This window comes from Bufo gargarizans, chromosome 4 (genome assembly GCF_014858855.1).
Source record: "Bufo gargarizans isolate SCDJY-AF-19 chromosome 4, ASM1485885v1, whole genome shotgun sequence".
Classification (NCBI taxonomy): Eukaryota; Metazoa; Chordata; class Amphibia; order Anura; family Bufonidae; genus Bufo; species Bufo gargarizans.
Window position 1 is genome coordinate 528,442,795 of NC_058083.1, and position 27,418 is coordinate 528,470,212.

A 27,418-nucleotide genomic window follows, 5' to 3' on the forward strand; every position below is an offset into this window, starting at 1 on the left:
TGTCAGGCTTATCCCTTACTGTAGATACGGCTTTAAATGAACTGTGTTATCATTTTTAATTATGTTATAATAAAGATGTATTCATATTTATTGAGCAAGTCTGGCATTACAGTTTGTTGTGTTGTGGGTGTTGGCGTGGTATATACCACACAATAATTGGTTTACTGGATTGTCTACATTGAGTAGGCACGTGGATTTCTGCAAGCCTCATTCAGGTGAATGGAGCTGATTTTCAGTTGCAGAAATCTGCGACAAAATCTGCCGCGTGTGAAGGCGCCCTCGGAGTGGAGTTCCTGTAGGGAGCCCCTGCCAGAAGCAACTCCACGAGACACAACCTAAATGTTACATGGGAGGGATGTAAATGTTACTGGCTGTAGGACCTTTGATGATGTCACAGTCATGTGATCAGTTACAGGGGAGGGATGTAAATGTTACTGGCTGTAGGACCTTTGATGATGTCACAGTCATGTGATCAGTTACATAGGAGGGATGTAAATGTTACTGGCTGTAGGACCTTTGATGATGTCACAGTCATGTGATCAGCTATAAGGAAGAGATATAATTGTTACTGGCTTTAGGAACTTTACGTCACACACGGCTGTTCCTGTTTTGTATTCAGGTAAAGGAGAGGTTTTGTACTTGGGACTGCGTGTTGCAGGGGATGTTCTTTTACATGGGACTGTTTTCTGGGGGAGGCTGCAGGAATTTTATTTTACATGTGAATAGATGTGGAGGAGTCTGAAGGGAGAGAGTAATGTTTTGCAGGTGGGCTGCCTGTGGTGTATTTGGTGGTTTTTCGGGCTCCTGATATTGATGGCCTGTCCTCAGGATAGATCATTCATATCTGATGGGTGGAGGTCTGACACCCGGCACCCCCACCGATTGGCTGCAGCCTCCGGTGCCTGTGCCAGAGGTTGCAGGGAACTACTGATTGATGGGAGTGCGGAGTGTCAGACCCTCACCGATCGAATATCAATGACCTACACTGAGGTCATCAATAAAGAACCTGGAAAACCTCTTTAACCCCTTAGTGACCAGCTTGCTTTGGGCCTTACTGACCAAGTGTTTTTCTTCCTTTTTTTTCATCGTCGCCTTCCAAATGCTATATGGGACAAGTTGTAGTTTTTAATGGTGTCATTTTGGGGTACACATAACTTTCTTATTAACTATTTCTGGGAGGGAGATAGGGGAAAAACTAGTAATACTGCCACTGAGTTTTTACAGTATTTTTCAGTACGATTATACTGATACCAAATACGTATAGTTTTTTTTTACGTTTTACTACTTTTGTTCAATAAAATTAAATTTTTTTATAAGGAAGAAAATCTTTTTGCACCACCGCTTCCCAAGACCCATAACATTTTTCTTTTTCTTTCTATGGAGTTGTTTGAGGGCTTGATTTTTGCAGGATGACTCTTAGTTTTTATTGGTATAATTTTGGAGTAAATTCTGCTTTTTGATTGCCTGCTATTAAGTTTTTTCGGTGGCAACTAAGAATAAACTTGCAATTCTTTTATTTTTATTTTTTATGGCGTTCACTGTAGGGCATAACTTACATGATATTTATGTAGTGCGGGGCATTACGGACGCGGCAATGGCAAACATATGGGGGAGATCTATTTTTTTAATCAGTTATTAAAAAGTTTTGCTTTTTTAATTTTTTTAATAATGATACAGCTATTTTATTTGATACTTTTGCGCTGATTGTTTTTTTTTTCTTTTCTCTATATTAAGGGACACTTATAGTCACCAGAACCATTTAGCTGTTGTGGTTCTGGTGACTATAGTGTCCCTTAATATAGAGGAAAAAAAATAAAAATCAGCACAAAAGTCTACTTATCCTATTACGGTATACACTACGTGCAGAATTATTAGGCAAATGAGTATTTTGACCACATCATCCTCTTTATGCATGTTGTCTTACTCCAAGCTGTATAGGCTCGAAAGCCTACTACCAATTAAGCATATTAGGTGATGTGCATCTCTGTAATGAGAAGGGGTGTGGTCTAATGACATCAACACCCTATATCAGGTGTGCATAATTATTAGGCAACTTCCTTTCCTTTGGCAAAATGGGTCAAAAGAAGGACTTGACAGGCTCAGAAAAGGCAAAAATAGTGAGATATCTTGCGGAGGGATGCAGCACTCTTAAAATTGCAAAGCTTCTGAAGCGTGATCATCGAACAATCAAGCGTTTCATTCAAAATAGTCAACAGGGTCGCAAGAAGCTTGTGGAAAACCCAAGGCGCAAAATAACTGCCCATGAACTGAGAAAAGTCAAGCGTGCAGCTGCCAAGATGCCACTTGCCACCAGTTTGGCCATATTTCAGAGCTGCAACATCACTGGAGTGCCCAAAAGCACAAGGTGTGCAATACTCAGAGACATGGCCAAGGTAAGAAAGGCTGAAAGACGACCACCACTGAACAAGACACACAAGCTGAAACGTCAAGACTGGGCCAAGAAATATCTCAAGACTGATTTTTCTAAGGTTTTATGGACTGATGAAATGAGAGTGAGTCTTGATGGGCCAGATGGCTGGATTGGTAAAGGGCAGAGAGCTCCAGTCCGACTCAGACGCCAGCAAGGTGGAGGTGGAATACTGGTTTGGGCTGGTATCATCAAAGATGAGCTTGTGGGGCCTTTTTGGGTTGAGGATGGAGTCAAGCTCAACTCCCAGTCCTACTGGCAGTTTCTGGAAGACACCTTCTTCAAGCAGTGGTACAGGAAGAAGTCTGCAAGGTAAGAAAAACATGCAGGACAATGCTCCATCACACGCGTCCAAGTACTCCACAACGTGGCTGGCAAGAAAGGGTATAAAAGAAGAAAATCTAATGACATGGCCTCCTTGTTCACCTGATCTGAACCCCATTGAGAACCTGTGGTCCATCATCAAATGTGAGATTTACAAGGAGGGAAAACAGTACACCTCTCTGAACAGTGTCTGGGAGGCTGTGGTTGCTGCTGCACGCAATGTTGATGGTGAACAGATCAAAACACTGACAGAATCCATGGATGGCAGGCTTTTGAATGTCCTTGCAAAGAAAGGTGGCTATATTGGTCTCTGATTTGTTTTTGTTTTGTTTTTGAATGTCAGAAATGTATATTTGTAAATGTTGAGATGTTATATTGGTTTCACTGGTAAAAATAAATAATTGAAATGGGTATATATTTGTTTTTTGTTAAGTTGCCTAATAATTATGCACAGTAATAGTCACCTGCACACACAGATATCCCCCTAAAATAGCTAAAACTAAAAACAAACTAATAACTACTTCCAAAAATATTCAGCTTTGATATTAATGAGTTTTTTGGGTTCATTGAGAACATGGTTGTTGTTCAATAATAAAATTAATCCTCAAAAATACAACTTGCCTAATAATTCTGCACTCCCTGTATACTGACCACAAGAATTTGGCTTACCTGCAGTCTGCTAAGCGCCTGAATCCTAGACAGGCTAGAGGGTCACTGTTTTTTACTAGGTTCAATTTTGTGGTCACCTTCTGCCCTGGGGTTAAAAACGTCAGGGCAGATGCGTTGTCACGTAGTTTTCCTGGTGGGGGTGATTTGGAGGATCTCGCTCCGATTTTGGCTGAGGGGGTGGTGGTTTCCGCTCTGTACCCCGAGTTGGAGATGGAGTTGTTGGGGGCCCAGGAGGAGGCTCCTGATTCTTGTCCTCCAGACAAGTTGTTTGTCCCTGCTGAACTGCGATACAAGGTGTTCAAGGAACATCATGATACGGTCCTTGCGAGACATCCTGGAGGCAAATCCACCATAGATCTTATTTCCCGGAGATTCTGGTGGCCAGGGTTGTGCAAGGGTGTGGAGGGTAATGTGACAGCTTGTGAGACCTGTGCACGCACGAAGGTGGCTCACACTCGGCCTTTAGGATCCCTTCTTCCTGTTATGTTATGTTACTAAATCCTTGTATAGCGCTCTAGAGGAACTCAATCCGATCGATCGAAGCGCTTGTCGACGGCTATATTAGTGGGCCCCTCGTCATCCTACACAAAAAGCCAGGTCTTAACCAACCTCCTGAATTCCAGGTAATCTGATGTTGTTCTAATGTGTTCTGGGAGGGAGTTCCAGATTTTGGGGGCCAATACTGAGAAACGTCTGTCCCCCCTTGTCTTGAGGCGGGTTCTTGGCACCGACAAAAGGGAGGCTGAGGTGGATCTCAGTTCTCTAGGAGGATGGTGACGTGTTATCTTCTTTTGCAGGTAGATGGGACCTGTTTTGTAGAGAGCTTTGTGTGTTAAGCAGCACAGCTTAAACTGCACTCTCTCTTTCACTGGGAGCCAGTGGAGTTCCCTGCGTGCTTTTGTGACAGAATCTGTCCAGTCTAGTTTCTTGATGAGCCGGATGGCTCTGTTTTGACAGTGTTGTAGAGCTTCCAGATCTTTCTCTGGCAGCCCCGCATACATTGCATTACCATAGTCCAGGTGGGAGTTGACTAGAGCTCCCACCACGACCTGTCTGCATGTGTTGGGAAGAAACGGTAGGGCTTTTTTTTAGAAGGAATAGGGCGAAGTTTGCTTTCCGTATTACTTCTTTAATCTGGGGACGGAGGCTCATTTCTTGATCCAAGATTATCCCCAGACTCTTTCCTTGTGTGGCAATGGCAACATTTTCCCCGAAGATAGACGGGGAGGCAGCCTCAGGTGTTTTATGTAGTGCAATAAGCTCAGTCTTGGTCGGGGTGAGTTTGAGGTGGTTATATGCTAGCCAGTTACTGGCCTTATTTAGTCCTTCTTGCGTGAGCTTATAGTCATCAGTGGATTTCGATACTCTCAAAAGAATCTGTGTATCGTCCGCATAAGACTCATAGCTGATGTTACACTCCTTCAGAATAGCGAGCAGAGGTCGGACATAAATGTTAAAGAGTAATGGCGAGAGGGGAGATCCCTGAGGGACTCCCCACTCCACCTTCTCAACTGGGGAAAAGAATGAGCCCAGTTTGACTCTCTGAGTTCTGTTTTTCAGAAAGGAGTCAAACCAGGCAAGTCCGTGGCTATCTACTCCGATGTCAGCCTTTAATCTATTTAGGAGGATGGAATGACTGGTAGTGTCAAAGGCTGCCGACATGTCTATGAGGACCAACCAGGTCCCCCCTCCCTCATCTGCGACCCCTAGGGCTTCATCCCATAGGCTGACCAGGGCTGATTCCGTGCTGTGTGTTGGCCTAAAGCCCGACTGGTGTTCATCTAGAAGTCGATGCTTTTCTACGTGCAGCTGGAGTTGGCTTGCCACTGCTGTCTCCATGATTTTAGCTATTAGGTGGATGTTGGTAATCGGTCTGAAATTGGCCATTATATTTGTCTGCTCCTGGTTTCTTGAGGAGGGGCGTTATGATTCCTAACTTGAGAGTCTCAGGGACGTTGCCACTGAGAAAGGAGTCATTTATAATTATTAGAATTAACGGGGCAATGGTGGTCGTGCATTCAATAAGAGATTTAGTTTGGATATTGGAGAGGGGATAAGTTGCTTTGGACATGTTTTTCATGCTTTTTGTTAGATCTTCAAGTTTTAATGGGCATAGGGTGAAGGTGTGAGTAGGGTTTGTCACTTTGTTCTCTATGGGGGGGACAGTTGCCTGTTGAGCTAGCAGGATGTCGTTTTGGATATCGTCGACTTTTTGTTTAAAAAATTTTGAGATGTCGTTGCAGAGGTCTTGGGATTCGGGGATGGTGGTTTTAAGGCCATCGGGGTTAGCCAGATCGAAAATGATTTGAAAGATCTTTTTAGGCTTTTGAGCAGCGTTTTCGATCTCGCTAGCAAAATGGTCTTGTTTGGCCTTAAAGATTGCTTTGTGGTAAATCGTCAGTTGGGTCTTATATTTTAGCTGTGATTCTTCTTTCGGATTTTTTCTCCATGCCCTCTCTAGTCTGTTGCATTCTATTTTCACTATTTTTAGTTCTCTCATATACCACGGTGCTTTTTTCCCTGATTTCTTTGCCAGTCTCAAGGGGGCATGTTGGTCCGCCGTTTTTTTGACGATGTCGTCAAATTGTAATGTGAGTTTCTCACAGGGCAGTTTGAAGTCGATTTTACTGGTGTGTTCTTCTAGGGTAGGTAGGATTTTGTCATATGTCAGGTTGTTGTTATTTCTTCGCCAATTATTTTTTTCTCCTGTGGTTAGCTGCTTCATGTTAATTGGGATGTGGAGTTCGAAGGCTATGAGTCTATGGTCAGTCCAGAGCAATTCTTCAGGATCTTCTACCGTTAAGTTTAGATTTTTTTCAAAAATCGGATCGAGCAGGTGACCCGCTTTATGTGTGGGTTTGTCAACCCTTAAGGTGAGTTGGGCTAAGTCGAGCTGTGTGGTGACTTTTTGGGCTGGGGTATCTTGCTTATCGTTGAACCAAAGGTTAAGGTCCCCTAGAATAAGGAGTCTATGATGTTTTATTGTGAGATCTGTGGCCCATTCTATTAAGTTGTCTGTGAAATAAGTGCGGGGTCCTGGGGGTCTATAACATAACGCTATTATTATTGTGTATTTATTTTCGATCGTCAAACGTGCTGTGAGTGTTTCCCATGATGGGTTTTCCGTAGGAAGGTTAATTTCTGTTATTTTTATTGTGTTTTTATGTACAATCGCTATCCCTTCCCCCTGTTTGTTAGATCTGTTCTTTATGATGATCTTGTAGTCTGGTGGGAGCATTTCCCCGATGTCTACCCTGGACTTTTCTGTAAACCATGATTCCGTAATGAACAGACATTCATAATTTCTATCTATGCATAAATCGCGAATTTCATATTTATTCTTAACTGCCGATCTGGCGTTTATTAAGGCACATCTTAAGTCAGTGTGGAGGGATTTTCTTTTCGGGGGCCGTTTATTTTGTTCTGGATATTTTGGGTCCTTTATCCATCCCGTCTCGTCCTTGGACGCATTTGTCCATGGACTTTATTACCGATTTACTGAGTTCCTCTTGGAAAACTGTGATTTTGGTGGTAGTGGACCGCTTCAGTAAAATGGCCCACTTTGTACTATTGCCTAGCTTGCCCAATGCCAAAACTCTCGCTCAGGTTTTTATCAATAACATTGTGAAACTACATGGCATTCCCTCTGATGTGGTGTCTGATAGGGTGACGCAATTTGTTTCCAGGATTTGGAGGGCGTTCTGCTCTCGTCTGGGAATTCAACTGTCTTTTTCTTCGGCTTTTCATCCCCAGTCAAATGGTCAGACAGAGCGCACTAACCAAAACCTGGAGACCTATTTGAGGTGTTTTGTTGCCGAGAACCAGGGTGACTGGTCCTCATTCTTGTCTCTAGCCGAATTTGCCTTGAATAACCGTAGACAGGAGTCCACTGATAAGTCGCCATTTTTTGGCGCATATGGTTTTAACCCACAGTTTGGTACTTTTTCTGGGACTGTGATTCTCTTCCGCCTTGTCATCTATCTGGCGGAAGATCCAAGTTAATTTGGAAAAGATAGGTATAAAAGGATGGCTGACAGGAGACGTATGACTGGTCTGGACCTGTGTGTGGGTGATTCGGTTTGGTTGTCCACTAGAAACATTAAGCTGAAGGTACCATCTTGGAAATTGGGTCCAAGATTTATTGGCCCTTACAAAATCTCTGTGATTGTCAACCCGGAGGCGTTTTGTCTGGATCTTCCGCAGACCTGGAAGATCCATAATGTGTTTCACAGGTCTTTATTAGAGAAACATGTGGAACCTGTGGAACCATCTCTATTGCCACCTCCCCCTGTCCTGGTGGATGGCAATTTGTAGTTTGAAATCTCTAAGATTCTCTACTCGCGTGTTCTTCGGGGTTCCCTCCAGTACCTTGTGCACTGGAAGGGATACGGTCCCGAGGAAAGAATGTGGGTTCCGGCTGCTGATGTCAGTGCTAGCCGCCTAGTGAGGGCCTTTCACAGGGCACACCCGGAAAAAGTTGGTCCGTGGTGTCTGGAGGTCACCTGTAGAAGGGGGGGGGGGGGAGGTACTGTCACTCCTTGCCCTGTGAATGTGTGGAGGTCTGTCAGACTGGACCTGACTCTATTTTCCATTCCTTTCAAATACACTTCTGGCTTTGGCACAAAATCCTGCAGGCAGATCTGCTTCAAGACCTTGTCCAAAAACTCTGTGTGGCTGTAGCTAGTGTTGAGCGAAGCGAGCTTCAGATGCTTCATCCGAAGTCACTTCATTCAAAACTTCGGAATAATACTGTATGGAGATCCGTCTCATTAATCAAATAAATGTACAAACAAGACCAAGGAACATTAAAGGGGTATTTCAGTAGGTAAAAGTTATTTCCAACCCACATCACAGTTGATAACTCTCAGATCAGTGGGGGTCATACCACTGGGACCCCTACCGATCATGTGAACAGGTGCCCCATACCCCCTGCAGGCCCCCTGCTGCTTCCCTGAAATGACTGCAGTGGCCAGTCATACATGTACACGGCCGCTCTATTCATTTCTATGAGAGTTCCAGAGATAGACAAGTTGAGCGCTCGGCTATTTCCGGAACTCCAGTAGAAATTAATGTCGTGTGAATGTGCGACTCGCTGCTCAGGTCATTTCAGGGGAGCAGCAAGGGTTACAGGGCCCCCGTTCTCATGATCAATAGGGGGTGTGTATAGGGGCTAACCTTTACCTACTGGAATAGCCTTTTAACTCATGCAGTACTGAACTGAGGAGAAATACAAGCTCATTGGCACTAATTTACACCCACAAGTGACCAAGGCCAGGATGCACGGAACAGTGGCAACATGAAGTGCCATAATAACAGTTCTAAGGGATGTTTGTATAGCTTTCCTTGTAAGTTTTTGAAACCCAAAGCACTAAAGACCTGAACAAAAAGGAAAGATGCAGAAATGGTCATTTTCTCTAATAAGAAATATTATAAAGTTTCTTCTATTTGCCTGTTCTATTGAGATATGCAAAGTTGTGTGAAAAGTTAGTGAGTATTTAAGAGTCTGTACTACAGAAGTAGTACACTGTATTATAGCAGGTGCAGGCAGCTTACCTCATTTTATTATCAGCAATGTGGTATACATGAGACAACACAATAACGAAGTCACCTTCATTGTACACGATCAGTAGTCCTTTATAATTACCAATTCGTGAGACCCTATACTTCATGTAAAATGTTCTTTCAAATGTGATTTTGCACTAAGTCCTCCATGTTTCCCTCAGGTTTCTTAGGTACAGGACTATTTTCATTTAAAAAACAATAGCCCTTTCCATCAATAACCCATCAAGGATGGAGAAGGACAGAGACCACATGGCTGCGAGGATATTAGACCTCACCCTGGAGATCATCTCCTTGATAACTGGAGAGGTGAGAGTCTCACATGACATCACTCTTATCTCTAGTAATAAACCAGGGAAATGTCTGGAAAGGTGAAGGATTCTTAGAATCTCTGTAGTGATCGGCGTCTCCCCATACACAGGATTACACAGTAGTGAAGAAGTCGTCTGGTGAGTGTGTGACACCCCGTGTGTCAGGAGGATGGAGCAGGACCCAGAGCCCCATCACCGAGCCTCCACCTCATTCCCTGATACATGAGCAGAAGATCCTAGAACTTACCACCAGGATCACTGAGCTGCTGAGCGGAGAGGTGAGCGCTGCTGGGAATGCTGGGACATTATACAATAACGCCAAGGGAGGGGTCTGGTAATGACTGTGTCCTTGTGTTGTCAGGTTCCTATAAGGTGTCAGGATGTCGCTGTCTATTTCTCCATGGAGGAGTGGGAGTATTTAGAAGAACACAAGGATCTGTACAAGGACGTCATGATGGAGAATCACCAGTCCCTCACATCACCGGGTAAGAGGAGACCTTCCATGATTGTAGAGGAGAGAACAATTTTGAGTCACCTAGATTTACTTATCATTAGAGATTCGTGAATTTCCTGAAAATCCTTTAGGGACTGATTCATACTATCTGGTCTTCAGATGTTATTCTGGTATGAATAAATTCAGTCTGTATTGGAAGTGCCCTGAAATGTTATATATGACACTCTGAGGTCTCCTAGTACTGTATCCAACCCGTTTGAAGCTCTTTAACTTGAAGACAGCATTAGTAATGTCAAAGTGACAGCAAAATATATGCCTATGGGTAAATGGATGGTAGCCCGCCATAACAAAGCCTGTTTCACTGTCGGATTATTTATACTTTAATTTTAAACAGTATAAAAACTAACCATTCTTTGGGAGAAGTAACAGATTTGAATTTTTTAAAGGAAAATAAAAATATATATATACATAATGCTCTCTACCAATATACAGTAACTATGATGCAGAAAAGGCTTCTGTTATCAACTGAATTTTTTTTAGAGAAACTGCAATTTTTTTTTAAATGGTTAATTGGACAGTACAATACACAGCAACTCTGACACAGAAAAACATGTCAGGAGGTGAATTAAGGGATCATTGGGGTAATGCACATATATTTTTTTTGTAGAATAGCTTTTTTTATTTTTATTTTTTATTTATTTTTTTCAAAGAGAAAAAATACATCTACAATATTCCAATTTAATATAAAAAGTCAGTACAATACAGAATATTCTCATCTTGTATTAAGTGTCCCTCTTATTTTATGCCCTCCCACCCATCCCTCCAACCCCCTTTTTCTCCGCGGGGCTACCGTCATCGCCCCTAATGTAGTCATTTCCAATTACCCCATATCCGCAGCCAAGCTGCTTTTTTTTCCCACTGTTTGGGCAAGACTGTATTCATACAGCTTTACCCTGTTCATACACTCTATCCATTCCTGGAAATTAGGATATTTAGTGGAACCCCAATGTTTAACTATTATTATTTTGGCCAAGGCGATGCCCCGAAGCCAAAGTAGTTGCTCAGTTTTATTTTTATCTGTCTCTGGGAAAGTACCCAGAATCGCATAATCAATGCGTACTTCGTATTTCATGGGAGAACTATTCTGCAGTTTCCGAAATATTTTAATCCAGTAATCTTTTATCCCCGGGCATTCCCACAGCAAGTGTTTGTACTCTCCTCTGTCTTTGTTACATTTATAGCAGTTCTGTTCTCTGTCTTTATAAATAGTATGCAATAGTGCTGGTGTGTAATAGAGACAGTGTATAATTTTCAAAAGAATCCACGTATGGGCAGGGGAGACCGTGGACCTTTTAATATTTTTATAAACAATATTCCACGGGATGGGTTCCACATTCTGCAGATCTTTTTCCCATTTAGCCTCAGCTCTAAATGTGATCGATTTGGTGTATTCATATTTTAACTTTGCATAGATGTGCGATATAGCGGAAGTGTTTAGTGTCATGTCGTGGCAGAAATCTAAAAAAGTGTTACGTGCGATATTTAAATAGTTCTTATTTTCCGTAGTAGTGTATAGCGTGTCGTAGCTGTTCGTATCGAAATTTATCAATGAATCCTAGTGTGGTGTCAGGGAGGATTTCGTTTAGAGGCTTAATCTGTCCTTTATCAAAAACCTGTGCAATAAATGTATCCCCTGTTTTTCCCAATATTCAACATCACCCAGTTGCATAACTTGTGGTAAGTGTGCGTTCCCCCACAGGGGGGTGTACTGAACCGCTTGGGATACTCCAGCCATACGTCTAACTTGTTGCCAAATGTACCCAAGCATTCTACTAAACAGGGTTTGTTATTGTTTTCTTCTCAATGGGACCCTTTTCGAGGATGGAAGAAAAGATCCTCCCAAGGTCCACAGTACTCCCCAAAAATAAGCCGTATACATTTATTCTTTCGATTCCTCACGCACCATCTCAGCTGTGCAGCCACATAATATCCTTTTAGAAAAGGGACAGAGATTCCACCCTCTTCTTTATACAAGTATTGCATTTTAATTCTAACTCGTTTGCGCCCCCATATTAATTCATTGAAAAGGGTCTCCAATTTATTAAAAAACATATCTTCTACCGTTATTGGGCTTGCATTTAGTACATATAATAGCATTGGTAATAATGTCATTTTTATAAGGGCTATACGGTTGATTTGTGACAGGGGAGTTTTAACCATGTTCTAATTTTTTCCTTAACTTTAACTATTATTGGGAGTATATTCAGTTTCTTATAATATTCCAGTTTGGTCCCGATATGGATGCCCAGATATAGTAGAGATTCTGATGGGGTCAGTGTACTAACCCGAAAGTTATAACCCGATGGAACAGGGCGTCTCAATGGGAGAAACTTCGATTTTTCCCAGTTTATCTCATATCCAGATAAACATCCAAATTCGTCCACACTTTCCATAACCCTGGGCAAGTTCCTATACCCTCTCCCCCAAAAAAAGTATCGTCTGCATACAAACTTATTTTGTCGGCTTCTCCCTCACATCCAAAGCCCTGTATTTCCTCATCTGCTCTGATTTTACATGCCATTGGCTCCAGGAACAGTGAAAATAGTAAAGGGGAGAGGGGGCATCCCTGACGCGGGTCAATGGGGAAAGAGGAAGAATATTCCCCATTGACTCGAACCCTGGATACCGGGTTTTGATACAGAATGCGAACCCATCTGGAGAAATATTCACCTATCTTCACCCGTGACATCACTCTCCAGAGGAAGGACCACTCCACCCTGTCGAACGCCTTAGCCGCGTCAAGAGACAGGATGGAGCAGTCCTCTCCCATCCCCCATCTGAATATTCAGGAAGGCCCTCCTTACATTGTCCTGTATATTCCTTTTAGGAATGAACCCAGTTTGGTCCGCAGTGAACGACTTTATGAATAACGACTTTTAATCTGTTGGCCAACAGTTTTGCAAGGATTTTATAATCTGTGTTCAACAGAGAGATGGGACGATAAGATGTAACTGACAACGGGTCTTTCCCCTTTTTGGGGATTAATGTGATGGTTGCTTCCATCCATGAGGGAGGTAGAGAGCCCAATATCCATGATTGGTTTAATACTTCCAACATTTGGGGGAGATAACTCCCTCATGTTTTCAGTATACTTTGAATGGGAAACCATCCAACCCTGGGGACGTATTACCCTTAATGGATTTTAGCGTAGTTTGTAACTCATTCAGTTGAATCGGTCTGTTCAACCAGTCAATATCTTGTTTGTCGAATTCCGGAATCTTAATGTTATCTAGTATTGATCTATTTTTCCTCCCTGATCTATGGGCCCAGCCTGGTATAGCACGGAGAAATATCGAGTGAATTCCCCTAGGATATCATCAGGGTCTCTTAAAATGTCTCCTACCTCTGTCCTAATTCCCATAATGTTGTTACTCCCCCTTAGATTTTTTACTATTGTGGATAGTAATCTACTTGGTTTGCCGGATTCGCTAAAGGTCCTCAGCCCTGAGAAGAACATTTTATTCTGTGCTTTTTTATATAGATATTGTTTATATTCGTCTCGCACTTTTTTTAATTGAAGTTGTTTTTCTGGGGTATTTAACTGAGTGATCTCATTCATTGTCTGGTTGAGCGTACCTTCTATTTCTTTTTGAGTTTGGGCAAAGAAGTTTTTCTGTTTCCTAATTTGGTATGAATATGAACCTCGAAGGTATCCCTTAAGCGAATCCCAAACCATGTGGATGTGTGTTGAATTAATATTGTCGCTCCAGAAGAATTTAATTAATTCATTAATCTTATCCACATCCCTTATTAGTGTTATCCAATGGGGGTTAAGTTTAAAAATTCTATTTTTATTTGGTTTATTATAGCTATCCAATATTACCGTAACCGGGGAATGGTTGGAGATAACGTGACTTTCATAATTAATTTTTTTAACCCTTTGATGAGCCTGGGGCTGGCGAGGGCCAGATCCACTCGTGACATGGACCTATATGTATTACTAAAAGCATGAGAATACTTATTTCCATAGAGAGATCGCCATATATCGACCAATGCCATTTCTTTACACATTCTAAATAGTAAAGTGCTTGAGCTGGTGTTTTGTTCATAATTAGTTATGGTGGATATCCTATCTATTTTGATGTCATGACCGAGTTGAAATCGCCCACCACCAGCACCGGGCACTCCTCTCGTGCTGAAATATAATCCATCAGTTTACATAACACATTTGTTGTAAAAGGGGGTGGAATATATATAAAAGCGATTATACTCCTTTGACCCTGCCACTGACAATGAAGAAAAATGCACCGACCCTCTTGATCGATTAGTTGTTCTATTGGGACGTGGTCTAACCTGTCTGTGGACGTAGACGCTAATTCCACGGGAGTATGTGGAATAACAGGAATGGTATTCATGAGAGGCCCATCTCCTTCCGCCAAGCGCTGCCACTTTTTCACCTGATAGGTGTGTTTCTAACAAGGCCACTATGGCTGGTAAATGTCTAGAAACTAGGTCAAACACTGCACACCTCTTAGTTTTATCCGCAAATCCGCGAATATTCCATGTCAAAATTCTTGACTTATTTTTATTTTTTTTCTGAATTTAAGACAGCGCCAGGCGGAAGGGCAGGGGCACCCCCAACGACACATCCTCAATACCTCGACGGTTCCCCTCGGAAAAAAATAACCCTTAACCAGCCCCCTCTACCCCTACTCCCGTACTGACCTGCGAGTCGCTGAATGTGACTCATAGGTCTCTAACTATAGGCTATGACCCCCCCCCTAACTCCCCCCTGTATTGCTGCGAGTAAATTATTTAATGCCCTTAGAGTCCATCCAATCAGCTGCATCGCTTGGATTAGAAAATAATTGAACTGTTTCTTTATAGATAACCCGTAATTTCGCGGGATACATCATGGAGTATTTTAATTGGGCTTATATCAGTCTCTTCTCTACATCTTTATATTCTCTTCTTTTGTCTTGCGTAACTTTGGAAAAGTCCGGGTATATCTCTATATTGGCGTCATTGTATTTCACCGTCTGTATCTCTCGTTTCCACCTGAGGATGTCACCCCGGTCTCTTGAGGAAACCATTTTGATTAACAGTGGTCTTGGTGCTGACCCTGGTGGTAGTTTTCTTATTGGCATACGGTGTGCTCTCTCCACTGTATGTAATGGAGCTGCTTCTATGGATGTTACGTTGTCTGATAACCATTTTTGAATGAAACCTGTTGGGTCATCTCTTTCTACTCCTTCCGGGAAGCCCACTAGTTCGAGATTATTTCTCCGGGACCTGTCCTCCAGATCCGCCATTTTTTCCTTCAATGCCTTATTATCACTCTCTACTATTTCAATAACTTTTTTTATCCGATTGGTATCTTTTTGCAGTTCTGTAATCTGCATTTCGTACTCTTTTATGCATTGCCTCATTTTATTAAGTAGAATAGCTTTAAATATCGGTGCACCACTCACTGAAAATGGTTGATAGCCTGACTAAATTACAAAGTGACAAGACATTGACTCATGTCCTGTCCCTAGTTAAAACCTCTGTCATTTAATTAAATATAACTTTATGTTGTCTCACTAAGCTCTCCCTGACACTAAACTAGTTGTATTGTGCATTTAAAGATACAATTTTTTGTCTCTCTGTCATACAGTCCTGATCAAAAGTTTAAGACCACTTGAAAATTCATCTGTGGTCTTTCCACAAGATACATTTCATACTTTGTTATGGAAGAAGCAATTTAGTAAAATTTGCTATGAGACTTTACAGAGGAAAAAGTCATCTAGCAGTCTTGTGATTCCTAATCCCCTATTGTACAGTCCTGATCAAAAGTTTAAGACCACTTGAAAAATGGCAAAAAATCATATTTTACTTTGTTGGATCTTAACATGGTTCCAAGTAGAGCTTCAACATGCAACAAGAAGAAATGAGAGTGAGATAAAACTTTTTTTAACATTCAATTAATTGAAAATAACGATTAAACTGAAACAGGTTGTTTTTCAACTGATCAAAATTTTAGGACCACATGCCTTTAAAAGGCCAAATCTGTGCAAAGATGTGGATTCATTGTCATTTTCTGTCAGGTAGTCACACGTTGTGATGGCAAAGGCAAAAAAACTCTCCCTTTTTGAACGTGGACGGGTTGTTGAACTGCATAAGCAGGGTCTCTCACAGCGCGCCATCGCTGCTGAGGTGGGACGCAGTAAGATTAAATGATCCTGAGGGTTATGGAACAAAAAAGTCAAGTGGAAGACCCCAAAAAATTTCATCAGCACTGAGCCGGAGGATCCAATTGGCTGTCCGTCAAGACACTGGACGATCCTCGACCCAAATTAAGGCCCTTACTGGTGCTGACTGCAGCCCCATAACCATCAGACGGCATCTGAGACTGAAGGGCTTCAAAAACAAAACGTCTTCAAAGACTTCGTCTCCTTGAACACCACAGAACTGCTCGTTTGGACTTTGCAAGAGAGCACCAAACATGGGACATTCAAAGGTGGAAGAAAGTTTTATTCTCTGATGAGAAAAAATGTAACCTTGATGGTCCGTTGGTTTCCAACGTTACTGGCATGACAAGCAGATCCCACCTGTTTTCTATGCGCCACACTGAAGGGGGCGCCATAATGGTCTGGGGTGCTTTTTCCTTCAGTGGAACAATGGAGCTTCAGGAAGTGCAGGGGCGTCAATCGGCCACTGGCTATGTCCAGATGTTGCAGAGAGCATTCCTCATGACTGAGGGCCCTCGTCTGTGTGGTAACGACTGGGTTTTTCAACAGGACAACGCTACAGTACACAATGCCCGCAGGACAAGGGACTTCTTCCAGGAGAATAACATCACTCTTTTGGCCCATCCTGCGTGTTCCCCTGATCTAAATCCAATTGAGAAACTTTGGGGATGGGTGGCAAGGGAAGTTTACAAAAATGGACAACAGTTCCAAACAGTAGTTGGCGTTCGTGCGGCCGTCTTCACCAATTGGAGAAATGTTCCCACTCGCCTCATGGAAATGCTTGCATCAAAGCATGCCGAAATGAATTTTTGAAGTGATAAACAATAATGGCGGAGCTACTCATTACTGAGTTCATGTTTGGAAGTTAAATTTCTGTTTTGGGGAGGTTTAGTTATTTTTTTGGGAGGTGTGGTCCTAAACTTTTCATCACCTGAAAAACAGCCTGCTTCAGTTTATTCGTTGTTTTCATTAAATTAAATGCTCAAAAAATGTTTTGTCTCACTCCCATTTCTTCTTGTTGCATGTTGAAGCTCTACTTTGAACCTTGTTAAGATCCAGCCATGTTAAATATGATTTTTTGCCATTTTTAAAGTGATCACATCAGTGTATAACCCCAGAAAACTCATGGATTCTCTTCTGTCTAGAAAAGCTACTCCAGTTTTACTACTTCACCCTTCTCCTGGAGTAAGATTGTGACTTTAAAAAATATAAATAAATTGGGAGTGAAACTCATTAACCACCTCCCGTCCGCACGTTGACTATAAACGTCCGGGAGGTGGTTCTCTATCTCTGAATGGATCTTTCTAAACGTCCATTCAGAGATCCCAGCTGCACGCAGATCAGGTTGCCCGCTGTCAGTGACAGTAGGGCAACTCTTAGAGAAGGCAGGGACAGTTCCCAGGTTTCCCCGCCTTCTAGATGACCGAGCGCTGTGTATATAGAGCAGGAAGCGGGAGAGTGCAGGAGCTGTCGGGTCTTTTACAGACCTCAATCAGCCCAGCACTGAGGAGTGCAGTATACTGCTGTACAGCCTCTCTGGGGGGTGTATTTCCCTTGTAACTGGGGCTACTATGTCAGCCCCAGTTACAGGAGAAATCAATAGTGGGAAAAAAAAAAGTGAAGTTAAATGTCCCCCAGAGGTCTTGTATAACTTTATGGGGGACAAAAAGTGTAAAATAAAAAAAAAAGTGTTTAAATAAAAATAAAAGGTTTCACATGTAAAAAAAAAAATGAAATTTCCCAAGTAAGGAAAAAAAAAAAAAAAGTACATATTTGGTATTGCCGAGTCCGTGACGGTCGGCTCAATAAATATATCAAATGATCCACCCAGTCTGATAAACACCATAAAAAATAAAAACTGTGTAAAAAAAAAAAAAAAAAGCCATTTTTGCCACCTCTCATCACAAAAAGTGCAACACCAAGTGATCAAAAAGGCGTATGTCCCACAAAATGGTACCAATAAAACCGTCGCCTCATCCCGCAAAAAATGAGCCCCTATATAAGAAAATCATTTAAAAAATAAATTATAGCTCTCAGAACAAGGGCACATTAAAACATAATTGTTTTGTTTCAAAAATGCTATTATTGTGTAAAACTTAAATAAGAAAAAGTATATATATTGGGTATCGCCACGTCCGTAACGATCTGCTCTATAAAAATGTCACATGACCTAACCCCTCAGGTGAATGATGTAAAAATAAATAAATAAAAACTGTGCTAAAACAACCAATTTTTCGGTCACCTTGCCCCATAAAGTGTTATAATGAATGATCAAAAAATCATATGTACCCAAAAATAGTACCAATAAAACTGGCACCTTATCCCCTAGTTTCCAAAATGGGGTCACTTTTTGGGAGTTTCTGCTGTAAGGGTGCATCAGGGGGGCTGCAAATGGGACATGGCATCTAAAAAGTAGTTCAGCATAATCTGCCTTCCCGAAACCATGTGGCGCTCCTTTTCTTCTGCGCCCTGCCGTGTGCCCATACAGCATGTGGGGTGTTTCTGTAAACCGCAGAATATTGAGTTTTGTTTGGCTGTTAACCCTCGATATGTTAACCACCTCCGGACCGCCGAACGCAGGATTGCGTCCTGGCGGCGGCCAGGTTATTCCTCGTTGCATCAGAAGTGCGTCACCAGCCTGCCAGCCGATGATCATCGCTGGCAGGCTGGTGACTTTTGAAAAATCAAATCACAAGCCATATAATACACTATATTTATAAATATAGTGTGTTAAATGGCTTCTGTGCTCTCTGTTGGGTCCTTTTCGTTGGTTGGTCCCAGCAGAGGAGCACAGATAACTGTGAGTACACCAAACACTACACACTGAGCCCCAGATCACCCCTCATCACCCCAATTAACCCCTTGATCACCCCTGTCAATCACTAGTGAAATGGAAAAAAGTGATCAGTGTAAACTGTCACATTTTTTTCCCACCAGTATTGATTGTTAGGTTTTAGGTTAGTTTAGGCCCCTTTGGTAGGTAGTTAGCGTCGGTTAGCGCCCAGCCCACCGCACTGCAGTCACTGATTCGCTGATTAGCGTATCGCTAATCAGCATTGGTACTTTTATAGTATCTGTAAGTGATCAGAACTGATCAGTCAGATCTATAAATAGTATTAGTGTCACCTTAGTTTGCCCTCCACCCAAAACGCAGTGTTGGCCTGATCGGTCGCCCACATGTGCGTTCACCCACGCCCGCCCCACGCAGTGACCAAAAAAATATTTTTTTTATCACTGCACAATCACTTCACAAGTGCTGCGGCGATAAAAAAATCCATTTTGATATTTTTTATCAATCGCAGCGGCTTCCTGTACTTCGCTAGCCTCCCATTTGTAAGACAGGCTTGCTTTTTTTCTTGGGTAGTCTCAGGGAATACCCCCTAAATTTAGTTGACCAAATGGCAAGTAAGGGGTATTCTTCTAAAGAGGCCTACAGGCTTCTGACCCAGTCGGATGAGGAATGGGAACCCTCATCTGACGAATCCAGCGGGTCAGAATACGAACCTATACAAAGCAGTGGCAGTCTGACCCAAAGTTCGGACGAGGAGGTTGAGGTCCCTGATAGCACCAGGCGTACCCTGCCCCGTGTTGCTAGACCACAGGTTGCGCAGGATCCGCTTCAAGGGCAGCAGAGTGGGGCTGGCCCTGTCGGATTACGTGGTGAGACATACACCAGCAGCGCAGCCCATCCTGGACCTAGTACCAGCACTGCCATACAACATGGTGAAGTGGTGAGCACCAGAAGGGCAGCTGAAGCTGGTACGGTGGCACGTGCATTAGTTCCCCCGTCGCAGCCACCGCACAGACAGGCCCCTAGAGTCCCTGAGGTGCTGGCAAACCCTGATTGGCAGCCCCCAACTTTAGCCGCACCAGTAGTTCCCCCTTTTAGCACCCAGTCTGGAGTTCGGGTTGAGATGGCTCAGATCAGATCGGCACTGGGGTTTTTTGAGCTGTTCTTGACTGCGGAGCTCTTGGACTTAGTCGTGGCAGAAACAAACCAATATGCCACTGAATTTATAGCCGCCAACCCGGGAAGCTTTTATGCACAGTCTTTCCAAGTTTCCGAATTTAAAACTTTTCTGGGCCTTCTCCTCAACATGGGCCTGACAAAAAAGCATGAATTGCGGTCATATTGGTCCATGAACCCAATTCACATGCCCATGTTCTCTGCTGCCATGTCCAGGACACGGTTTGAGACAATCCTGCGTTTCCTGCACTTTAGTGACAACAGCACCTCTCGTCCCAGAGGCCACCCAGCTTTTGACCGGCTCCACAAAATTCGGCCCCTCATAGACCACCTTAACACCAAATTTGCAGATTTGTATACCCCTGAGCAAAACATCTGCATAGACGAGTCCCTGACACATTTTACCGGGCGCCTTGGCTTCAAACAATACATCCCAAGCAAGCGCGCCCGGTATAGGGTCAAATTGTATAAGCTCTGTGAAAGGGCCACAGGCTATACGCACAAATTTCGAGTCTATGAGGGTAAAGATCAGACCCTGGAGCCGGTCGGTTGCCCTGACTACCTGGGGAGCAGTGGGAAGACAGTCTGGGACTTGGTGTCACCCTTATTCGGCAAGGGGTACCATCTTTATGTGGACAATTTTTACACAAGTGTGCCCCTCTTCAGGCATTTGTTTCTAGAACAGATTGGCTGCTGTGGCACTGCGACCTAGTCGCCGGGGCTTCCCTCAACGGCTCGTTACCACCCGTCTTGCAAGGGGGGAGAGGGCTGCCTTGTGTAACGAAGAACTGCTTGCGGTGAAATGGAGAGACAAGCGTGGCGTTTACATGCTCTCCTCCATTCACGCAGACACGACAATCGAAATTGAACGAGCAACTGGAGTCATTTTAAAGCCCCTCTGTGTCCACAACTTTAATTCGCTCATGGGAGGGGGGGAATTCAATGACCAGATGTTGGCTCCTTATTTACTTTCATGCAGGACCAGACGCTGGTATAAGAAGGTGTCTGTATACCTAATTCAATTGGCGATGTACAATAGTTTTGTTCTCTACATTAAGGCTGGGAGAACAGGATCCTTCCTCAAATTTCAGGAAGAGATCATCGAGAACCTCCTGTATCCAGGAAGTTCCGTGGCCCCAATCACCATTGTAGTGAGCCGTCTACACGAGCAACATTTCCCCAATGTCGTTGCTGGTACCTCAAACCAAGCGCCACCCCGAAAAAAATGACGTGTCTGTAGCAGGAGTGGAATAAGGCGTGACACCCTCTATTTCTGTCCTGAGTGCCCTGACCACCCTGCCCTATGCTTAGGGGAGTGTTTCTGGAAGTACCACACACACAGGTACACTATTAGCATAGGGATTACATCTCACAGGACAAGCACACAGGACTCCTAGGGCCCTTTCACTCACAGCTGCTGCAAACCTCTCCTTTTACCTGGGACAAAGTGCATAATGTACTTCGCCACATCTCTGGGCGCTTTGCGCTTTGCACATTGTCCCATGGGGAAAGTTCAATAAAGTTTATAAAAGTTAATGTTCTGTTTCAAATGTTATATAAAGTTAATGTTAATAAATTTATTGCGTTGCGGCCTGTTTTTTTGTTTTAGTTTTTTTACCTTCTAGGTGTATCAACCGATCGACCAGCTGCAGCACTGATGTGCATTCTGACAGAAGCATTGCGCTGCTGTCAGATTACACAAAAGTTGGTGTATGCGGCGCTGCAAGACGAGATTTCTCCTCTGCAGTAAAAAAGATACGTTTGCCGAGGCTTATGAGCTGAGGGGCGGTGTTCATATGCTTTGGCAAACCTTTTTTCTCATTCAAGAATTTATTTTGAGAGTTTTTCAAATAAGTATATGAAAATGCGACACAAAAGGTAACATATCGTAAAGACATGCAATGCCGTATACATTATAGAGTAATCTCCAGACAAAGGAGGTAGGTAACAAGGTACAGCTTTCCACACGTAAAGGAGGCAAGTACATGTGGCAACACATGAGTAAGAGAATCACATTGTGTACATAAAGCAAAAAAGGCTATAAGAATCTAAGCCTAGTAAAACATGTACATAACACAAAAAAACAAACAAAAAAACAAAACAAAGGGGGGGGGGACATAACAGCAGATCATAGGGAGTGCGGGATTATAGACGGGCATTACGAAACTCATCTGGCAAACCTTTTTTATAAATAAAAAATAATAATTCTGGCAATGATCTATTCATCCACATCGATTGATGTGAATGGAGAAATCGGGTTTGCCAGGGCATACGAGCTGAGTGGGTTTGGATGTTGGGCGGAGCTCCTTTGTCCTGGCAGACGCCTTTCCCCTCCTTTTTTTTTTTTTTGCACATTTTTGGGCAGAGATTTTTTCATCCACATTGATCGATGCGAATGAAGAAATCTGTGCCATTCATTTTTTCTTTCAGCCCAGAGGCTGAACGGAAAAAAATAATCTCATTACCTGTATGCTTAATATAAGGAGAATAGCAGAAACTCTTAATGCTGGCCATACATGTAATGATTGCGGAGACCCTCAAATGCCAGGGCAGTACAAACACCCCACAAATGACCACATTTTGGAAAGAAGACACCCCAAGGTATTCGCTGAGGGGCATATTGAGTCCATGAAAGATTGAACTTTTTGTCCCGTTGGCGGAAAGGGAGACTTTGTGAGAAAAAACAAAAAAAAATCAATTTCCGTTAACTTGTGCCAAAAAAAAAATCTTCTATGAACTCGCCATGCCTCTCACGGAATACATTGGGGTGTCTTCTTTCCAAAATGGGGTCACATGTGGGGTATTTATACTGCCCTGACATTTTAGGGGCCCTAAAGCGTGAGAAGAAGTCTGGGATCCAAATGTCTAAAAATGCCCTCCTAAAGGGTACTCATTGGAATTTGGGCTTCTTTGTGCACCTAGGCTGCAAAAAAGTGTCACACATGTGGTATCGCCGTACTCAGGAGAAGTAGGGCAATGTGTTTTGGGGTGTCTTTTTACATATACCCATGCTGGGTGAGAGAAATATCTCTGTAAAATTACAACTTTGAATAAAAAAAAGGGGAAAAGTTGACGTTTACAGAGATATTTCTCTCACCCAGTATGGGTATATGTAAAATAACACCCCAAAACACATTGTTCTACTTCTTCTGAGTACGGCGATACCACATGTGTGACACTTTTTTTACAGCCTAGGTGCGCATAGGGGCCCAAATTCTATAGAGCACCTTTAGGATTTCACAGGTGATTTTTACGCATTTGGATTCCAAACTACTTCTCACGCTTTAGGGCCCCTAAAATGCGAAGGGCAGTATAAATACCCCACATCTGACCCCATTTTGGAAAGAAGACACCCCAAGGTATTTTGTGAGGGGTATGGTGAGTTCATGTAAAATTTTATTTTTTGTCACAAGTTAGTGGATTTTTTTTTTCTTACAATCATTTTCCGCTAACTTGTGACAAAAAATAAAAACTTCTATGAACTCACTATGCCAATCAGCGAATACCTTAGGGTGTCTACTTTCCGAAATGGGGTCATTTGTGGGGTGTTTCTACTGTCTGGGCATTGTAGAACCTCAGGAAACATGACAGGTGCTCAGAAAGTCAGAGCTGCTTCAAAATGCGGAAATTCACATTTTTGTACCATAGTTTCTAAACGCTCTAACTTTTGCGCAAACCAATAAATATACACTTATTGCATTTTTTTTATCAAAGACATGTAGAACAATAAATTTAGAGAAAAATTTATATAGAAATGTATTAATTTATGTAGAAATTGGATTAAAATGGAAAATCTGCCATGTATGCCCCACAAAGTGCTTCAGACCTGAACTAGTCCTTAAAAAGTGGATTTTGGCAATTTTCTAAAAAAATTTAAGAATTGCTTCTAAGCCTTCTAACGTCCTAAAAAAAAAAAATTACATTTCCAAAATGATGCCAACATAAAGTAGACATATGGGGAATGTTAAGTAATAAATAATTTATGAGGTATCACTTTTTGTTTTAAAGCAGAGAAATAGAAATTTAGAAAATTGCTAATTTTTCCAAATTTTTGATAAATTTGGGATATTTTCATAAATAAAGGTGAAATATATTGACTCAAATTTATGACTGTCATGAAGTACAATGTGTCACGAGAAAACTATCTCTGAATGGCTTGGATAAGTGAAAGCGTTCCAAAGTTATTACCACATAAAGTGAGATATGTCAGATTTGCAAAATTAGGCCTGGTCAGGAAGGGGGCAAATGGCCCGGATGTGAAGTGGTTAACATAGATAACCACACCCACTTTTCCACCCATATTACAAAACTGGAGTGAGTGGTGTAAAAATGCAAAAAGTCTCAAAATTTAGCGCAAGTGCACTCAAAGAGTTGGAATTTTTTTGTGCAAGCAAGTGCAAAAAAAGTCGCAAAGGCCTATTTTGTGCATTTTTTTGACTCCAGAGTTCTGGAGTGAAGGTATGGTAAATCAGGGCCAATGTATTCAGTCACTGTGTGTATTTCCTATTGATCAATGAAGAGTGTCCGGAGTCTGGAGAACATAATAAAACTTCAGGCAATATGATTAGGGATTAGTGGAATAGTGAATCAATTAGTCTCATTAGAATGAGTTCTACATGATCGTTCAAAATAAAAAATAAAAAAAAACTGATTTTATAGGCTCATATATGAGCTTCAAAACCATTACAAAAATGTTTAAAAACTGTTAAAAAAAAATATATAAAAGTTTAAATCACCCCCCTTTCCGTATAATAAAAAAATAAATACCAAAAAATATGGTGAATGACGTAATGGAAAAAAGGGTCAAAATGACCAATTTGCCATTTTTTCATTGCTTTTCTTACCCCAAAAAAGTAATAAAATCCCTCCAAAATGGTATCAATAAAAACTACAGATTGTCCTGTAAAAAATGAGCCCCCACACAGCTCAGTAGATATAACTATAAAAAGGTTATGGGGGTCAGAATATGGTGATAATTTTATTTTATTTTTAATTCTAAATGAAAATGTATTTTTTACACTATTTAGACATAAAAAAAAAATACACGTATGGGGTATCCTTGTAATCGTACTGATTATGAAGGGCATGGGTCAGTGTTGCCGCAAATGAAACGCCGTGGGAACAAAACCTGTAAAATGGTGGAGGAACTGTGATTTATTTATTTATTATACAATTCCACCCCACTACATTGTATGCCATAATAAATGGTGGTATTAGAAAGTACAACTTGTCCCGCAAAAAATAAGCCCTCATAAAGCTATGTGAATGGAAATATAAAAAGTTATGGCTCAAGGAAGATGGGGAAGAAAAATTAAAACACCAAAAATGAAAAAAATAAATAAATAAATAACTCCGGTAGTGAAAGGGTTAAGTAACCGGAACAAAAAAAGGACGAAACATTCCAATCAGAAATTTGTCAAATGTGCAGATACATATTTCTCCTTTCATATTAGAGACACCAGTGAGATGTAGTCTTATGCTGTCTTCATACGCCACTCTTAGTATACTGTCTATGCACCAAAAAGTGAATTTGTATATTTTAGGCAATACATACACCAGTTTTCTGGTCAGGGGCTTAACTATAATTCACATTGTCCCATAGCAAAATTAGACCACCTAGTGGAAGAAAATAAAAACAGCAGCATATGTAGCAATAATAAAAAAAGGTATAATAGCATATAATACATACATAATGGAGTATATCAGAAAACCCACATTATAGCACCTGATAGAACCCCCTAACCTCTTGGCCTATAGCAAGTTCTATGGCTATAGTTACGCTGATGTTTCTGGTGTTGGTATTGTTACATGTGTCGGACTGCGTAGACCTCACCCACATTTTCGGGAAGGGAGAAAAGTTGCAAATTTTTTTTTGCTAAAGAGGGTTTTTTTAAATATAATTCTTTACTTACTGAAATTGTTCTGTGTCCTGTTTTCTTACATCTATTTACTTGCTTACTATTGTCTCAATAAAGGTTGATTTATTCATTTAAAAAAATCTGTTAATTTCTCTGTGAAAATATGTTTTTTTTTTTTTATCTTTTTCCAGGTAAAGATGGGATGATCGACTCCCATGGACATCTCCATTTATCTTCCTATCATGAAGAAGAAGATAGCAATATCACACAAGCTAATTCAATAACTCCTAATGTACCCTCAGTCCTTCACAGTGGAGATATATCCACCGATACCACTGGTCACAAGAAACCTTCAGCTAATCAATCACAGATTTTCAAACAAATAACTGGACATAGATGGGGGGAAATATTTTTACGTGGGAAACATTTTAAAAAGAAATCTAATCTTCCTTTGCAGGAGAAAAATCACATAGAGAAGGGGACATTTTCATGCGCTGAATGTGGAAAGTCTTTTACCAGGAAATTACTTTTAGTTAGACATCAAAGAGCTCACAAAGCAGAGAAGCCATATACATGTTCAGAATGTGGGAAATGTTTTATGTGGAAGGGTTCTCTTGAAAAACATCAGAGAAATCACACAGGGGAGAAGTCTTTTTCATGTTCAGAAAATGGGAGATGCTTTACCCAGAAATCAGATCTTGTGGGACATCTACGAAGTCACTCAAGGAAAAGGGTATTTTCATGTACAGAATGTGGAAAATGTTTTAGCAGGAACACAGGTCTTGTTAGACATCAGACAACTCACACAGGAGAGAAGCCATTTTCATGTTCTAAATGTGGGAAATGTTTTAGCCAGAAAACAGGTCTTGTTAGACATCAGACAACTCATACAGGAGTGAAGCCATTTTCATGTTCTGAATGTGGGAAATCTTTTAGGCAGAAAGCATTTCTTGTGGAACATTTAAGAATTCACACAGGAGAGAAGCCATTTTCATGCTCAGAATGTGGAAGATGTTTTACGCATAAATCAACTCTTCTTCATCACCAGAGTACTCACAAACGAGAGAAGTCATTTTCATGCTCAGAATGTGGGAAATGTTTTAGCCAGAAAACAGGTCTTGTTAGACATCAGACAACTCACACAGGAGAGAAGCCATTTTCATGTTCTGAATGTGGGAAATCTTTTAGTCAGAAAGCATTTCTTGTGGAACATTTAAGAATTCACACAGGAGAGAAGCCAGGTCTTGTTAGACATCAGACAACTCGCACAGGAGAGAAGCCATTTTCATGTTCTGAATGTGGGAAATGTTTTAGCCAGAAAACAGGTCTTGTTAGACATCAGACAACTCACACAGGGGAAAAGCCATTTTTATGTTCTGAATGTGGAAAGTGTTTTAGTCAGAAATACTTTCTTGTGGAACATCTAAGAACTCACACAGGAGAGAAGCCATTTTCATGCTCAGGATGTGGAAAATGTTTTGCCCATAAATCAACTCTTCTTAATCATCAGAGAACTCATGATAGAGAAAAGGCATTTTTATGTTCACAATGTGGGAAATGTTTCAGCCAGAAAAGGGCTCTTGTTAAACATAATCAGAGAACTCACAAAGGGAAATAA

At 41.7% G+C, this 27,418-nt stretch overlaps 1 protein-coding gene and 1 long non-coding RNA gene across 2 annotated transcripts; both read left to right on the forward strand.

The window, feature by feature from the left end:
- The first annotated feature begins 558 nt into the window (after nt 1-558).
- Nucleotides 559-9,457, forward strand: LOC122934844. The gene is made up of 3 exons (XR_006388700.1): nt 559-619; nt 9,145-9,289; nt 9,402-9,457. It is a non-coding gene; the product is annotated as an uncharacterized LOC122934844 (long non-coding RNA).
- Nucleotides 9,458-9,541: 84 nt separating this feature from the next.
- On the forward strand, nt 9,542-27,136 carry LOC122934813 (oocyte zinc finger protein XlCOF6.1-like; the record flags this gene model as incomplete). The annotated part of the gene is made up of 3 exons (XM_044290514.1): nt 9,542-9,569; nt 9,653-9,776; nt 25,992-27,136. Coding segments are annotated over exons 2-3 (1,230 nt in total), but the record flags the coding sequence as incomplete, so codon positions are not given.
- Between the last annotated feature and the right edge of the window lie 282 nt (nt 27,137-27,418).